General features: G+C 43.8%; 5 protein-coding genes across 5 annotated transcripts; 3 read left to right on the forward strand and 2 right to left on the reverse strand.

Moving 5' to 3' along the window:
• Positions 1 to 272: 272 nt before the first annotated feature.
• On the forward strand, positions 273 to 1,544 carry EAF01_009449 (uncharacterized protein; the record flags this gene model as incomplete). The annotated part of the gene is made up of 4 exons (XM_038917705.1): positions 273 to 326; positions 653 to 756; positions 817 to 1,026; positions 1,085 to 1,544. 4 exons carry the CDS (start codon positions 273 to 275, stop codon positions 1,542 to 1,544), a joined length of 828 nt encoding a protein of 275 aa, XP_038766514.1.
• A 308-nt stretch (positions 1,545 to 1,852) lies between these two features.
• EAF01_009450 (uncharacterized protein) lies at positions 1,853 to 4,208 on the reverse strand (the record flags this gene model as incomplete). Its single annotated transcript, XM_038917706.1, has 2 exons — positions 1,853 to 3,958; positions 4,029 to 4,208. The coding sequence occupies 2 exons, from the start codon at positions 4,206 to 4,208 to the stop codon at positions 1,853 to 1,855; spliced, it is 2,286 nt and encodes a 761-aa protein (XP_038766515.1).
• A 1,973-nt stretch (positions 4,209 to 6,181) lies between these two features.
• EAF01_009451 (uncharacterized protein) lies at positions 6,182 to 7,269 on the forward strand (the record flags this gene model as incomplete). The annotated part of the gene is made up of 3 exons (XM_038917707.1): positions 6,182 to 6,184; positions 6,326 to 6,363; positions 6,420 to 7,269. The coding sequence occupies 3 exons, from the start codon at positions 6,182 to 6,184 to the stop codon at positions 7,267 to 7,269; spliced, it is 891 nt and encodes a 296-aa protein (XP_038766516.1).
• Positions 7,270 to 8,159: 890 nt separating this feature from the next.
• EAF01_009452 (uncharacterized protein) lies at positions 8,160 to 12,951 on the forward strand (the record flags this gene model as incomplete). The annotated part of the gene is made up of 4 exons (XM_038917708.1): positions 8,160 to 8,220; positions 8,313 to 10,383; positions 10,786 to 11,552; positions 11,609 to 12,951. The coding sequence occupies 4 exons, from the start codon at positions 8,160 to 8,162 to the stop codon at positions 12,256 to 12,258; spliced, it is 3,549 nt and encodes a 1,182-aa protein (XP_038766517.1). The 3' UTR covers positions 12,259 to 12,951.
• A 415-nt stretch (positions 12,952 to 13,366) lies between these two features.
• Positions 13,367 to 13,990, reverse strand: EAF01_009453 (uncharacterized protein; the record flags this gene model as incomplete). The annotated part of the gene is made up of 1 exon (XM_038917709.1): positions 13,367 to 13,990. The coding sequence occupies one exon, from the start codon at positions 13,988 to 13,990 to the stop codon at positions 13,367 to 13,369; it is 624 nt and encodes a 207-aa protein (XP_038766518.1).
• Positions 13,991 to 17,458: the final 3,468 nt, after the last annotated feature.

Below are 17,458 nucleotides of genomic sequence, written 5' to 3' on the forward strand. Positions count from 1 at the left end.
AGTTGTCGATAGAAAGTATTAATGGATGGTCGCGCGTTGAGTTCTGATGGACGGACGCGGATTGATATCAAATTGTCGGTTTGTGAAGAGCCAACGATGATTGGATGATGTGAAGGGTATTCTTCGGCACTGGCGATCAGATAAATTATCCTGGATGCCGAGGTCTATGATAGAGTTCAGTGAACTAATAATATATCATCAAAATATCTCCCTTTCTAATGTCGTAAGAAGATTATCCTATAGACTTTGTTTTAGAGAGCATCGAGACCATAATGACTTCAGGAAACCAGCCAAAAGTGATTTTGTTTGACATTGGGGGCGTCTGCGTTAGTAATCATTCCTCTATGTTTCATCGCGGTACTGCACCTGAACTTTTGGAGTGTTAATCCAGAATTACGACATGGAAAAATGTAAGACGATTGAAATATCTGTTGGTATGACGGTATCTCCACGAAAGAGAGCTGACGAGAAGTTTCTCTGATATCTTCTGGAAGTATGATGTACTAAAAAAAAAAGGCCATATACACCGAGCTGGAGTTATTACACTGGACGGGATAGCGACGCGTCTCTAGTCGAGATTCACCGTCTTCAATCATACATGATTTTTCTACTTATTTTGCGTTCTTCTAATCCAACTTCTAACTCCTCCCAGGTTCTGTCTCCCATGCAAGCAATTCTCGATTTCGAGACATCTAACAACATACCTCCGGGCTGGGTGAACTACGCTCTCTCAAAAAACAAGCCGAATGGATTCTGGTAAGCAGTCTATATGACCAAACCATGTACCCAAAAGCCATCTACTAACGCGCCAGCCAGGCACCGTCTAGAACGAGGCGAACTAGAACTAAATTCCACCTTCTTCACCGGATTCACATCCGACCTCCACAACCCCTCCTTCTGGACCAGCTTCTACAACTCCGTACGAGAAAAGCATTCTCTTCCATCCACTGTTCCACCCGTACCTCAGATCGACGGTGAAGCCCTCTTCTGGTCTATGATGGATAACTCACGCGAGCTTGATCCTTGGTATTCCCCCTTTCCCACCCCCAATTGTCAAAATCACAATACTAATACATAATCTAAGGATGTATCCCTGTCTCCAAAGACTCAAAGCCTCAAACAAATACACCCTAGCCGGTCTCTCCAACACTGTCATCTTCCCTCCCTCACATCAATATTCTAAATCACATTCCTTCATCCCCGAAATCTTCGATGTATTTATATCCTCCGCACACGTGCATATGCGCAAACCATCCCCAGAAATCTACGCCCTGACACTTCGTACTTTGCGTGAGCACTACTCTTCTGAATTTCCCAATTCTCCTCCCCTCTCCCCTTCAGATATACTTTTCCTGGACGATATAGGCGAGAACCTCAAAGCTGCCAAGATAGCCGGCTTTCGCACTCTGAAGGTAAACTTAGGTCGTGCGTATGAGGCGGTGGAGGAATTAGAGAAGATCACCGGGCTGGAGTTGAGTGGGGACCATCCGAAAGTACCAATTGGATTGGCGGTTAAAGGGAAGGCAAGAGATGTCAAATTGTAGAAGATTCTGGATCAGGAAGGAGATAGAGACATATACGGCTAAGAAGATAAAATAGATTCAGAGAAAGATAGATATGTGCATCGTCACAATGCTATGAAGTAAAGCAAATAAGCAAATAATCAGTGTAAACCGGGTATTGAAAGCGCCACCAATGCACGCATACGTACAGATATAACATCAAAAATTGGTATTATAAAACAGAATACCAGCAAGATATCTCTATACAGTGAACCCACCTTCATAACTTCATAAACCGGGAATAATAAAAGCTCGAATCCGTAACGCCACACCGTGCATCTTCAAGCACATCATACCTCCTTTCTCGGCGATCCTATTCCACCTGAAATTAAACTCTCCAATTCCCAAGGACTCAACGTACTTCTTCTTCTCGCCGCTCTCCCATGCTCTCTATCCCTACTTGCTCTCACTTTCCTTTTCCTACTAGACACAGCACTCAAGTCTTTTTCCGGGCTTTTCGTAACTGTGTTACTGCCGCCGCCATTTTTGATCGGTTCCTCTTTAATAGGTGAAGACGGCGGAGGCATGATTTTTGAAACTTCCGGTTCTATTTTCTTAGTTGGACTTCTAGATCGTGGGGCAATTATGCTAGTAGTGGTGGTAGTAGCAGCAGCATTGCGTGCCAATTTTGCAGCTTTCAACTTAGCTTTGACTCTTGCGGCGTCTGCTTCACGTTCGGATGCGGCTAGTTTGGCGGCTATACTAGCCATAGTAAGAGGGCTTTGTTGAGGCGGTATATGGGGTGGCCGAGGTAAGCGACTCGCGGATGTAATGGGCTGGAGTTGAACTTTTGGGGTGGCTTTTGGTTTGGGCGTTGAATAAGTAGGCTTTTTAGCTGAAGCTGCTCTTGCTGCCGAAGCTCTAGTCTCTCGCACAGCCGAGGATCTAGTGGAAGATCTGGTTGAGGAGTGGGCGGAGAGCGTTGGAATTGGAGTTTTGGGGACGGGATTCTCGTCGGTGCGTGGAACGGAGAGCTGTGCTGTTGTGACTTCCTCTTTCTTTTCTTTTCTGGGAAGAGGCTTAGGTGTTGGGGTTGTCATGGATTTGGAACGAGATAAAGACTGCTCGAGTTGTAGAAGATCCCAAGTATTCTCTTCGACAATGGTGGTAAATCCCTTAGGGCTTGGTCTTTCGGGGCTACCTCGGTTACCATTGGTAGTTTCGCGCAGGGGAGACATCTGAGGTGGCGTCCCGGGTAGGGACGATACTGTATCGAATGTGATATCTGCTGGTTGTTGCTGGTCTTCGGTAACCTCATCATAATCTTCCTCTTCCTCCTCTTCCTCTTCCTCTTCTTCTTCTCCCTCGACTTCAATTTCCTCTTCCCTTGTTTCCTCGGGTTCTTCTTCAAAAATGCTAGATTCAGCGTCACTTAATTCTTCCTCATCAGATTTAAGTTCCGCATGACCATCGATGCCCGAGTCATCCAAGGCATCGATATCTGCTTGTGTATCGCCTTCATCCTCATATTCATCCTCATCCTCTTCCTGCACCATCGATAATTGAAGGACCTCATAATTGGGGTCTGCTGTAGGTTTGAAAGGACTCAAGCTTAATCCCATCTTCAATTCTTCAATATTGACAGTTTGTCCACTCCTAGCCATTCGATGACGCCATCCATCCATCATATGGACAGCATCCTTCCATCTGGACTCCATCTTTTCCCACCCTTCTCGTAACCTTATGATCTCTTCCTCTCTAATCTCCACTTCTTCTAGTGAGACGAATGATGGGTTTGTCAGAATCGTCCGTAGATGTTCAATTACAAATTCCATTTCGGAAGCAAGATGTTCATAGGAACCCTCCATTTGTACGACCATTCCCTCTTCTTGTTCCTCCTCTTTCTCACAACCGGAAACCGTTCTTAATGTCTCGATAGTCCTTCTCACCAATCCTCCTAAAGATTCGTTCTCATCACTCAGGCCCCTGGCCAATTCTGTCAAAAACTCGTTCGTCTCCATTCTTAGATCATACCCCTCATCCTCCGTGCCCATTCCTGCCCCACTCCCATTATCACCCCCAACTCCTGCGACTACGTTAATAGTTGCAACACCCACAGCTTTCCCACTGCCCCTTGCTCTTCCACCTTCACCGACATGTCTTTTCATTCCCTCAATAATTCTTTCCTTTTTTCTGACCTCGTTCGCACACTGTGCCCTGGTCTGCCCCACCAAAACCTTCATCCTCGCCATATCCTCCTTCAACCCCTTGACTGCCTGCTCCGCACTCCTCAATTGTGTTTTCAAAGCTCGTTCTGCTGCATCCGCTATCCCAACTTTCCGTTGCAATTCTGTGTTTTTTGTCGCGAGTCTCTCCATATCAGTTGTTGACCGTAAGGTATCAGCGCGCAAAGCTCGAATTGTCTGTGAGAGGTTTTCTCGTTGTTGAGAATCGCGCTATTAATATTTCGTCAATTTGACTCTTCTATGCAAAAACTCGATGTTGAAATGCGCTTGCGATACTTACATCTCTCCTCAAAATCAGATCATTCACCACACTCATTATCTTCCCCATGGTAACATCTAGCCCCTCTTCTGATTTATGCGGCCGCGCAAAGTCAATTGTTTGTCCATTTCGTAGAAGCCCGCGAGAAAGTAGCTGGTTGTTTATGTACAGGGACGCAGTGCGCAGATTATCTGCATCCATGTTTGCTGGCTCGAATTACAATTATCAGGTATGAGCCTTGAGAAATACTGGAGGATATGTTCGATGTATTCATGGGCCAACTAATGTCGAGATAAGTGGTTTTAACTTTCAATGGTCTTCGTCGCATGAATCTTCTGTGTTGTCATGTAAACAAACAAATCGAGATTACAGGGGTATACTGAGCATGGTTCAGTCTTTCTCGTGATCACGTGTGAGTGTTTCGCGAAGACAAGCTCTAATTGTCACCACGGCTGATTTCATTGCAATGCATTCTATCATTGTAGCAGACAGAGATATCAACCCTTATTTTATTGTTATTTCAAAATAATCGACATGGAATTCCATAATCGTATCGCATATACTCATCAAAAATTGAAGTTTTTCCTTTGGTTTTGGGGGGGGGAGCCCATCTCATTCTGATCCACTAATGACATCCTCGTACTTTGGACAAGCTTTTTAAGATACTGTTATGTCTAGAGTGTGTGCAACTCAGATTCTAGGAAGAGGGCTCAAATTCCAAGGCATTGTAACAAAGACAATAGTCACTTCTTTCGACTGCGGGTGAGTATTCAATATATGTTTTGCCAAAGTGGGATTACGAGAATCTTTATAGGCATCATTGGTACGCTCAAAAACCGCAGGAGGTTGTGGTAACATAGGATCAAAGTTCCATTATCACTCAGGAAGGTGTTGGGCTCGTCCTCAATTGCTTGCTTCCAGAGTGCGTTCCTACTTGAAAATAGGGAGTAACTTGGGGGGATTCCGGGTGTGAATTGTCCTCTGAAGGGAGATTTTGGTCAGCTCTTTCCATGGAGAGATAGTCTTTTACCCAAAGCCCTTCACTTTTAAGTCCCTTCTTTTCCCTTTGCTTCTCAATGAGCAAACGATTCATGCCGGTTCACTCTGAAAACTTAATCATGCTTTTTGCACTACGATTTCCCTTAGGACCCACTCAAGAGTTAGATCTAACGGGAAATCAATAAAGGTTGAACATACCTACTCACGTGTCCATAGTTGGTAACTGCTGATACTGTCCAATACAAAAAGGACGGGGAATAATCTTCGCTGACAAAGGGTTAGTGAATGTGAATTGGCTGTCTTTTTGCTATGATAAGATGGAACCCGAACTAATAACAGAGGAAAGAGTATAAGTTACTCTTATCTTTCTGGATCCATTGGCCCTGCAAGACTAACAATCGATCAAGCAGATAAACGAAAGGATCACTCATACTTATCAATGGTAGACCCTTTCGATGTAGCATACATAGTCTCCCAAGAGGAAATCAGGACAAGAATGGGAGCAAGTGGAGAAGTAAACAGGTGATGGATGTAATTGAGTTTCAATAAAACCCAAAACTGCAACAGAGAAAAAAGGTTTCGAGTTTAAAATTGATACCAACAAAACAGGTTGCGAGGCCATGCACAAGATCTTCGAAAGCTAAGTATGCAGTTTTTGAAACTTTTCACAACCAGACATGTGGCAATCCCTTTTGCTCTAATCAGTGAGTTGTGATAACAAGTCCTGAAGCTACCTCAACAACGATGATTCGAATGTCTGCACTCTGTGATATCTTCATGCATTCCCTTCGATGAGATACCAATACTTGAAAATCCTAAGAGCTGCATTGACGATAGCGAATTTGAATTGGGCTAGTAATCACAGGTTCACACATTGACTTTTTGGCCATAATATGGTACCACAGAATGAATAAAATAATTCAATTTCGTAACTACATATTATTATATTCCAGGAGGAAAAGAATTTGACTAATAGGTAACCCATCCCCGGAAAGATAATGCGGAGGGGGTCAAGTATAATCACGTGATATCCTTCGTCCCCCACCATCCGCACACTTAAGCGAACCCACTAATTTCGAAATTGAAGAATTGAAGATGTCTCGAAGTTTTCTCTTTTTGATTCTTTCCACCTTCAACGACAATTCATAATCCAGTAGTGCGGTCAATCGAACAAGATGGTGAGTCAAATCCGAAATACTTCGATTGCAGTATATCTGCAATCATGGCATTCAAAGGCCCAAGATCCTTGAATCCTTGAAAAGTCAAATAGCAAAATGCTTCGAGAAATTGAAGGTTGCTGACTTTTGGAATTTTTACAGCCTTTCACCAAGCTGGTCAAGAACTCCGCGTACTATAGGTAAGCTCAATTCTCCTTTCTCTCAATCCAAATTTCGCATTCTAACAATCAGTCAGTCGCTACCAGACTAAGTACAAGCGCCGTCGTTCCGGAAAGACCGATTACTACGCCAGAAAGCGTCTTATCACCCAAGCCAAGAACAAGTACAATGCGCCAAAATACCGTCTCGTTGTCCGATTCACCAACCGTGATATCGTCATGCAAATCGTTACATCCGAAATCACTGGTGACAAGGTTTTCTGCGCCGCATACTCACACGAGCTCAAGGCCTACGGCATTGAGCACGGTCTTACCAACTGGGCCGCCGCATACTGCACTGGTCTTCTCATCGCTCGTCGTGTCTTAAAAAAGCTCGGTATGGATAAGGACTTCACCGGTGTTGAGGAGGCTGATGGAGAGTACCAACTCACCGAGGCTGCTGGCGATGAGGCGAGACGTCCATTCAAGGCTTTCCTTGATGTTGGTCTCCACCGCACTTCCACTGGTGCCCGTATCTTCGGTGCCATGAAGGGTGCTTCCGATGGTGGTATCCTCGTTCCTCACTCCGAGAACCGTTTCCCAGGTTACGATATCGAAAGCAAGGAGCTCGATGCCGAGACTCTCCGCAAATACATCTATGGTGGACATGTCGCTGAGTACATGGAGACCCTCGCCGATGATGATGAGGAGCGTTACAAGTCTCAATTCCAAGGTTACATTGATGATGAAATAGAGGCCGATGGATTGGAAGAGTTGTACCAAGAGGCCCACAAGGCTATTCGTGAGGACCCATTCAAGAAGGTCGAGGGAGGAGAGAAGAAGTCCAAGGACGAGTACAAGCAGGAGTCTTTGAAGTTCAAGGGACGCAAGTTGACCAAGGACGAGAAGCGCGAGAGAGTGAAGGCCAAGATTGCCGAATTGAAGTAAATTTTCAAATAAATTTTCGGACATGGAGTTTCTAGCTAGGCGATAAAAATGATACTTCCTTGATACTCTCGAACTTAATCATCTTGATGAATGATGAACCAATGTATTATTAGTATTTCATGAACAATATTTGACGGAGAAGTCTTAAGTTTGCGTTCTCACTTGTTGTTACCTTGTCCTTCTACGGAGTACATCTTCTCGCCTCTCTGTTTGAATCACACCTTAGTTAGAGTGCTTACTCGGACTTTTCCAGAACTCCTTTCAGTAAAATGCCGGGAACCTTATCAAAAACACCAAAATGAGGATTTTAATCCCCCTCTCAACATGATGACCTCTCACCCCTCCATACCACGCCCCTTTCTCTTGAAACTTTATCGCAAGATTGATTTTTCTTTTCGCACAACTTGTTTTATATCGAATCACATCGAATCTCCGAGGCTGGGTACCGAACTTAAATCCACTTGCACCAACCAAACCCGACGAGGACCCCCAAGTTCCAACACATGACGATATTCTCCACCGCTCCACTTCATTGCTTCATGGTGTGAGAGGGTGTCTGATCACTATCGCAAATCGCCAACGCAATTTATAGTCTACTTGGTGGTTTGTGGCATTTGATTCTGATATACCCATTCTATTCAACACCTTAATTCATTCACCGTTCCGTCACAATCGTTTGTGGCACAAACACGATCATGGACTTGTACCAATAGAAACTGCTCACATCAGCAACAAGACATATTACGAGACATCAACAAGCGATAACAAATCTTGATTGCGATAATTGCGAAGACTTTTGAAAGAACATCCACCAGATCTTTTCGACATTAATTAGGAGAAATTTTCTAACAATTCGCAAACTGGAGAACATACCTTGAAGATTTATTTACATGATGGAGCAAATGACTGGCGTGGATGTGAGTTGGATGACACACAGCTCAAGCAACAAAGGTTGGTTTAAGCATTACTTCAATGGAAAATTGAGATGTGTTGGAACATTTGCCTGCTATGTGTGTGCGACTAACATGAGTTACTTCTTGCAGACCCAAAACGACCTCGCATGGTTCCGAATGCGTCTGGTTCACAAGGAAAATCAAGTCCGCCCCCACAGAATGGCTCTACCCCTCCAAAGAATGAAAACGAACCCGAATTTGTAACGAATCCACAGCCGATTCCAAATCGACCTGGCGTGTCTAGAAATACCTCATCGGAAAGGATCGTGACGGCAAATGGCACACCACCTAAAGCCTCTACATCACCCAACATGTCCCGCAGAAACTCGTGGTTATCGAGCATATCCTCAAAGTTCTCGGGCTCACCTTCCAGCCATACGAGCATATCTCCCAGTACTTCACCGGCAGCTTCTCCTATAGAACCTCCGGTACAAAGACCTGCAGGACCCAGTGCGCCCAAAAACGCGGTGCTGGTACATGGGGTGAAGGATGATGGCGATGCACCTTACGTTCCAGCGCCTCCGCGGAGTGGACCCAGTTTCTTACAGAGTGCCTTGCGAAGGCTGTCATCTTCGGGTGGGCAATTATCTGGATCAGCCAAAGGCCACAATGGATTGTGCGAGAGAAAGGTTCTGAACATCGATCATCACCGGGAAAGATGCCCCATATCTGGGCTTGAACAGTCAAAACTAAGAAGAGTAGCTTTCTGTGTAGATGTTGAGATAGCTAGCGGTCCCCGTTACATGGACGAGGAAGAGTCCGATGATATCGATAATAAAAATAGAGAAAAGATGAAGCGTTCCAAAGAAAAGGGAGAAGGCGCTGCATTGAAAAATCCGAACAATTCTATGTCCGAGACGGAACAGGACGATACTTCAAAAGCAAATGTTAGCAGACCTGATGACAAGCTCACCGAAAGTGCTCAGCCAAAGCCCTCAGCAAATACACCAGAGGCTACAGGATCCTCTCCACCGGTTGAAAAGGACAATACTAAAAAGAAAGAGAAGAAGAAGCGTAGCGAAGAAGAGCGTAAAGCAAGAAAAGAGAAGAAACGAAGGCTTGCTGAGGCAAATGGTACAATCCCAGTTGAGTTGAAGATTGACGACAGTGACAGTTCACTCTCACCAACTTCCAATGCCGCTACTCCAAAAACCCACGCTTCGCCTACCACGGACCCTGTTCGAATCTATAGAAGATGCTGTCAATTAAGGGAAACGCCAATATTAAAGAGAATTGTTGAGCAGCTCACAGCCTCGGTAGCGACGGCTGCAATACCTGGTCTTGTTGCCAAATTAGATCTCTCGGGTTATTGGCTACAATTACCAGACCTTGTCACGTTGGGAGACTACTTAGCTGTGGTCCCCGTGAAAGAACTGATAATGGAAAATTGTGGACTTACTGATGAAGGCGTTCGTGTCATTTTGGCTGGTCTTTTGGCCGCCAAGTTACCAACATACGGTAGAAAATCTCACACTCGTAAAGAAGGCCAATATCCTCAGGGTGGGATAATCGAATCGCTAGTATTTAAAAACAATAACAAGATTGGTAAAGATGGTTGGCGGCATATCGCTCTGTTTATTAATATGTGCCGGTCATTGAAGGTTCTGGATTTGTCAAGGATTCCTTTTCCCCAGGATACTACTACACCAACGACCGGTTCTGGGCATCTAAAGAAAACGGATAGTAACACGAGTCACACGAGCAACGAAGTCTCTTGCTTATTATCCAAGGCTATTGGGGATCGACTCGCTGGTCCAGAATTCGAACTTTTGAATCTGGGCCATTGCGGCATCAACAGCGAGCAATTAGATAGGTTAGTTGATGGAATTATAAAATCGGGCTTACGAAGACTTGGTCTTGCGGGTAATGGCATTACGTCTGTCGGGATGGAACATGTTGCTAGATGGATAAAATTCGGCAAGTGCGAAGCTCTTGATCTTGTTGGTAATGATCTCAAAGATTCTATGGAGATCGTTGCGAATGCCCTTGATGAAAACAACAAAATTTACGCCTTGAGCTTGGCAGACTGTAACCTTAATCCGGAGTCGCTGTGGCCTCTTTTCCCAGCTCTGGCAAAGCTGAAGAACTTCAGATTCATCGATTTATCGCAAAATCATGATCTGTTCGAGTCGAATCCCAGTGCACTTTCTCTTCTGCGCAGGTATGTTCTTTATTTTCCTGTCATTTTCGCATAATATTATGATATGCAGAGGTTAGTAATCTCTGCATGGTTCGACATGGTGATCCATAATATCAATCCTTGTTGTATCTAGCCTTACGGTTTCCCGTTGACCCCATGTACCGAGAAATGATTGAGCGCTTTCGCAAGGCGGCCTGCCAGATGTCATCAAAGCGCTGAATAGCATTTTGATTTTATGAAGACGGTGTCAGATATAGCTGCGAAAGTTTTACGGTCTCGTACCGCGACCAGTAGTTTGCGTCACTTATATCAGCAACTTACACTGCAAGGCTTCAGTTGATAATTTTCTCAGCTTTGCTAAATATACTCTCATTATATCTCCCAGTACGGTCGTACAGGACATCATTGGCTGACATACCACAGATACTTACCACGTTTGCCTCAACTCAAGCGGATACATTTGACTAATGTATCCATGACTCCTGAACAAGCCATCGCCCTTGCGGAAATCTTACCCGAGAGCCCCAGTCTTGCGCATGTGACTCTTATGGAAAATACGCAACTAGCTGCTCTTGCAAATGCGAAAGACGAAGCAAGTCAGGAAGAGGCTTGTGCATTATATGCCTCGCTGATGGCCGCAGTCCGAGTCTCTCAGTCAATTGTATGTATTGATATTGAAGTTCCGTCAAACGATTCGTCCGAAATTGTTAGGGCCTTGGCTAAGCAAGTTGTTGCTTACTGTCTGTGGAATATGGAACGCGGTCCAGTTGCAGAAATCAGTGAAGCTGTTGCTGCAATCTCTGATCCCCATGGAGCTGCCAATGGAAAAGACGTTGCAGTTCCCGAAGTATTGTTACACATTGTGGGGCACATGGAAGGAATCCAAGAGAATCATGATGATGATGAGCCAGCTCCTGATGAAGATTATGTGATTGGCGGGACAGGTGTGGTTAAAGCTTTAGGTATCTGTTTACGAAACAAAGGCAATGATTCTAGGAGGCCATCAATGGATCAAGCTATCTCCGAAATATCTAGGCCAAGCAGCAGTTCGGCCACCCCGAACAACCCCGTGAAAGGTGGCAAAGCCAAGGATATGTCGAAGAATCTATTGGGAAGTGCCAGGAAGATTCGGGCTAGATTACAACCTGCTCTAGTCAAGGAGTCGAAGGCCAGTGATCACCACAATTACAGTAAGAACTATCCATTGTTTTACAAATATACCTTGATTCAACTGACCGCAAATTAGACCGATTACTATTCCTTGATCATACATTACAAAATATGATCAAGAGGTTTGAAGATGAATTTCCCGAGACCCGCTTGTCACCATCATTGCCCGAAACGGAGCGAACAACCATGACGGACAGTGCATATCCACTCCACACTGGTTACGAAGGATCAGACGTTGAACCCGAACCAATCTTGGCTGAAAACCAACCTTCAGATGAAGAGGGAGGGCACGACGAGGGTGGAATTCGCCCCACTCTATCTCGTCACAACTCCGATGTCTCATTGGCCTCCAAAGCACTTTCACAGGAAGAAGGCAGGATGCATCGTTTTGGGCAGAAGATTCGTCGTAGTCTCATAAAACCAGAAGGCGAGGACAAATTACATGGAACTACAGAACACGAAATTCAACCTGCACATCTACAATTCTTAAGGTCTATGGTTGAGGACCTCCAATGCGAAGACATCAGGAACAAAATAGAGACCCTAGGCCCAGATGCGGTGATAGCCGAGCTGAACAACGAAGCTAGCATTGTTCGACAGAGACTCATTGAGAATGATCCTGAAGGTTGGCAAAAATTCAAAGAAAGCCAAGAAGCCATGCAAAGAAATTCAAGTGTAGCAAATATGGGCTCGAATGGGATAGTATCTGAGAGCGCTATCGAGTAGATTTTAGGTACTTTGTATTTTGGACTTTGAAATTACTTGCATGGTTTTCATCAGCATGGTGTGGTCTTTTATGCAACTTACTATAGTATACTTCTTACACAGCGTTTTATTTACGGGATAATATGACGGGAATGTGTATTACTAAGGAGGAGAATCTTTAAGCAAATCTTGTGGCGTTGAATAGGGGAGGACATTTGTGGTACAAAGTCTTGAATGAAGAATTGTACAGATTAGATAACAAGAAGCATAAGTTATGATGAGTGTAAGATCGGCGCATATCAATATTTCAAGATTGAAGTATAATCTTTACGAAGTCGTGTTACTTGAAATTTACTCATATACGAAATAATAAACACATTTGCACTGGTACTTCTAGATCTACCAACAATCTCGGCCTCCACATATCTTTTTATATACGTGGAATACCAGGTGGCGAGGGAAAATTTGCATTTATCAACTTCATACATCCTTACCCATCCACAGCACAAAATTATTTAAGCTGCAATGATGGATTCGCCAGCAACGTATTTTTAGTGACACAGTAAATAACTTCCATCCATCCTTCCATAGCAGATCCAAGTAAATCCAAAGCAAACCTCCTTCGCAGGTGACCTATCAATTAACGCCCGTGAATACCTAGGAGATGATTGATGATAAATGCACACATCCATCCATTTCGACTCTTTTATCATGATTGCCACGATTTTCTGCTCTTTCCTTGCCTTTTCTTTTTTTCCACTCTCTTGTTGATGGCTGTCATAAAGATTTCATCCCATTAATTTCCCAAATTACGTGAAATGACTCCCTTTACTATCGTGCAGCTGCATATAATCCCCGTATCTGCGTATGAATCTTGAAAGTCTCGGCTCTTTTCACATAAATGAACAATCCAATCCCATAATTGCAACCCAACCTCTATCTTCTCATACTTTCATCCACTTCATCTCTCGCTCGCCACCATCCTCCCCTTCCTCTTCCAAACCCATCATTCTCCCATTCTCAAACTGACCAATAGCAACAGATTCCCAGGATCCTTGAAATACCTCCCCATTTCCATTCGAAATCTTCAGATTACTATTATTCAAACCCTGCTTATATGGTCACGCGCTCATTCTCCTCTCGCTCTCCTCTCGCTCTCAGCACATGCCTCACATACTCCGCCCCCAAAAACACGCGTGTGGCGACGCCAGCCATCGCCGGAAATTATCTCGCCATTTACGACAGGCGTGTTGGTGAGGGGGTTGGGAGGCTTGGTGTAGGAACGATGACGGTGGAGAATTTCGGTGGGGGGAGCAGATTCACTTTCCCCTCCGTGAATGGGAGTGTAAGAGAGAGGTTCGAGGGGCGAGGGTGGTGTGAAGGGGGGTGGTGGTGGTGGGAGACGAGAAAATGTTTTGGGGGAGCTGGAGATTGAGGAGGGGGAGGTGGTGAAGTCGAAAGAAGACGAGGAGGTTCTTGAGAGTGCGAGGTTGTCGGTATCCAATTTTGGGGTTTCATCCATGAATGCAGCAAAGAGATTCCTATCGGACTTTTCGAGAAGAGGGGTAGAGGGACGACTTGGTGGGAAATGATATTGTAATTTTGTTGTGGAACTGCGTTTTCTCCGGATGAAGATTGTGATGCAAAGAAGAACGAATCCGCTTAGGATTAGGTAGAGAGTGGGTATTCTGGAGAAGAAGCCATGTGAATATGCGTGAGTTACTCCCGTAATGGGCTCAGATACGACGGGCATGATGGGTGGATGGTGAGCTGAGTCTCGTGATCTCTCTCGTAAAGTTGTCTCTCTGTTGTCGGGGTGTTGACAAAAGATTGGAGGCTGAGAGAGGGATGAATGAAAGGAGGTGAAGATGGGGTATTAGACAACTATATATGTGATGAAGTAGATGAGGTATGCATCTGGACAAACACAGTTGGGGAGAAGGCGGCTTAAGTAGAAATTGGAACCGGTTACCTCGATATGGAATAATGGATCAGAAGATTCTCCGCTAAGGTTACTTAGTAGAATCGAGGACAATAAAAGAAAAACAAACCGAAGTTAATGTCAGCAAAGTGATCTTACGCGCATGCAGGAGCATCGTAAAGTGTATGTAAGGTAAATCCCATCGGCATCCATGTGGAAGAGCTGTCAGGGACATGCAAGTAAGTTCAAACCACTCGGGAGATATTTCCTTTTTGCCCTTTTTAGCTTTAGTATAGTATAATGATGAGGAGGCAATGCGATACATGACCAGATTAGATGGGGGGCGTATGAATGGAGCTTTCTGGTGGAATGCTTTAGAGGATCCTTGTCAGGCTTAAAGGATATGTCGAGACCTCCAACCCTGTTTCCGGGTTATGCAAAACACCCCACTATAATCCTAGTAAGGTCTTGCTTCAGCCCAACTGGGTAAGAAATTTGGGGAGAGGGCAAATTTCGGCTGTTCTTACTAGATGCTTTGTAGATTAGTTCGTTACCACGTTGCGATTGCCATGTTTTTCTTTTAATTCTTTTCCTTTTTTCTCTTCTGCTTTGGTATAGGGTTAGACATGGATTCGATATATTTCATTGACCGCAGAATCCCAATGATTACCTGGTAATACACATACTAGGTATATATCTCCAAATACCTTGTTGAAAAATATATCTATCTATCAACTTGTACCTAATCCACATCTCCACCTTCCAACCTTCTGACCAGGACCTCATCACCGTCAGAAAAGTCACACGGAGAAGCCTCCCCAGTAAGCCAAAGAATGGTAGGAAGGGGTTCCACTCGTAAGGCTGCCCGGAGGTGCTACTGTACCTACAGACTACAAGGCTAGATTTCCTTCGAATCCTTTCACGAATCCTGTGGAGCGATCTCCCGCTTAGTGTTCCAACATTTCTATGGCCAGACTATCTGATTACGGTAAAGGCAGGAGTTTATACAGCTCCCCTCATCCCACGATTGACCGTCACAATACACTAAACTGGCAAAATCTGGCAATTCTCGGCGATTTACTCGTCTCAGATTTCGTGTGAATTGTACTTAGTAGGAATAAATGGGCTTGGAGCACTTAAAAGCACATGGCTCGATACTTCACTGTACATAGGCACCATTCCTTGCTTACCTGATGTACCACTGTGTTATCGCAGCGCATAGCATACCATTCATTATTCATCATCCTAAGAGAAATGTGAATCAGATGAGCAATTAAACGTCAACAAACGCGGCTGATTGTGCCGCCGTATTTCGCACCAATTCTCATATCAATGATGGGATGAGATGGATGGATGAGACGACGGTCGCTGGATTGTAAATCTGCTGGGCTGGTAGTGATATGTTGCACAATAGGGTTATTGTACGTACAAAACGTAAGCTCGGCGTTAGAACCAACAATCGGACAGTTGGTGATGTTTATGGGATTGTGATTTCGTTGACCGGTGAATGTCTGCCTCCATGTAATATAGCAGGTAATGCAATGAGATACGATGGTAAAGGTTGGGAATTGTCATAGTGTCTTGGTGAATATCCGTAGTTGGGAAGTAGGCCTGGTGAAAGACCCATGCCAAGCCCTAGTATTAACTATTTTCTTGAGTTCTTGTCCATTATGGACCCTGTAGAGCGCCATGCAATGCGTGCGTGTGGTACTGGCATTGCAGTTACCCCGTCAATTATCGATAGATGGGTGAGATTGATCCAGGTCCAAAGGATCTATTTATCTAGGAACCAATACAATGTTCCATCTTGTACGCAACATAAGAAAGCCTTCTAACGCTCACTCGTGGGAATTCCTGGGTGATGTAGAAGGAAATAAGGTCGTGTGGGTAGTATGTTGCCCAAATTGAATACGTTCTACTTCCTACGTACACCCATTATCCTTACTCATAATTCTCTTGGTCGTAATATTCAGTTTGTGGTGAAGATGGAACAAGATTGATTTCGAGTTCAGCTCACATCATCTTCGGTAGTCGACACTATCCTTCATTTTTACGACGCCTTCGGGATAGCGCTTCGGGTAATTGCAGTTAAGGGTCACTGATTGGTTCCAATTAATTGCCTTGTGGGTATCTTTCAGCTGAATACGCACAGCGGATACGTTTCTTAATGAATGCTTCTATATTTTACGAGTTTGGAGCCGATATACCAAGTTGATTTACCTTTCATAAACAATGCAGTAGGGAGGTTCCTTGCAATTAAAAAGTGGAAAGGCGGGATTTCATGTTCTCTAAAAAGTTCCAACCAGCCATAGTCATCATAATCGTCCGATGAGGCGGCTTTCAAAGTAACAATAAGGTCTGTTTATTTGGGTAGATGAGTTGGGGACGGCATTGATGGTTAGTACGAAATACGCGAATGCATAGATGAAGGGGTTGGCGTTAACAGATGGACTTTAACAGGGAAACGCGGCTACAATAATGCAATCATAGATTTGGAGGAAATACCACCTTCAAACCGGCTCAGGTATGCCAAGGTCGGTATCAATGGTTGATCACTCGCTGAGGCCTTTCTGGCCCTTTCTGGGGTTACTTTCGGCGGATCTAACAATTAATAAACGTTAGTATGAAGGGACCGATTAGATCAGTATGTCGCCATCAATGTAACTATCTCTTAACCTGAAATTACTTTGAATGTTCTAAAAACGCTTTATCTTTACTTATTATAACACTATCAATTCTATAGAGATTATAAGTAAATAATATAAACCCTACTCTTACTAAAATCTTATTGTTTTTATAGAATTTATTATTGCTTTAAATGAATCAAATAGGTAATAAATTATTTATTCTTAAAATTTAATATCTAAAGCTTTTACTTGCTTTTTATTAACTTTAATAATTTTATAGTATCTAAAGTATTTAAAATTCCCTATGAATTCTAAATAGACTTTAAATAGGATTTCGAATTAGAAGACAATAAAATAATATTGATTTTGAATAAAATATGAATATAATATAGTTTTTATAGTACTTCTATTACCTAGAGTCTATTATATAAATTTTCAACTAATGATGCGATTTGATTCATTCAAAAATCTAAAGTAGGGACACATTGAGGTGCGTTTTATATTATATACCTCTTCAATCATCGTAGATTATGCAAAGATCGACAGGATTGGAACTTTATCAAGCTCAGCCGGTCATGTCATGCGGCTCTCTACATATTGCATATGTCGCTTGTTTATTCCATCAAGTGTCATGTAGAAAACGGACCATTGAACTGGTAGGCACGGTGGCATC

This window comes from Botrytis porri (assembly GCF_014898465.1).
Source record: "Botrytis porri strain MUCL 3234 chromosome Unknown BPOR_014, whole genome shotgun sequence".
NCBI classification, from domain to species: domain Eukaryota; kingdom Fungi; phylum Ascomycota; class Leotiomycetes; order Helotiales; family Sclerotiniaceae; genus Botrytis; species Botrytis porri.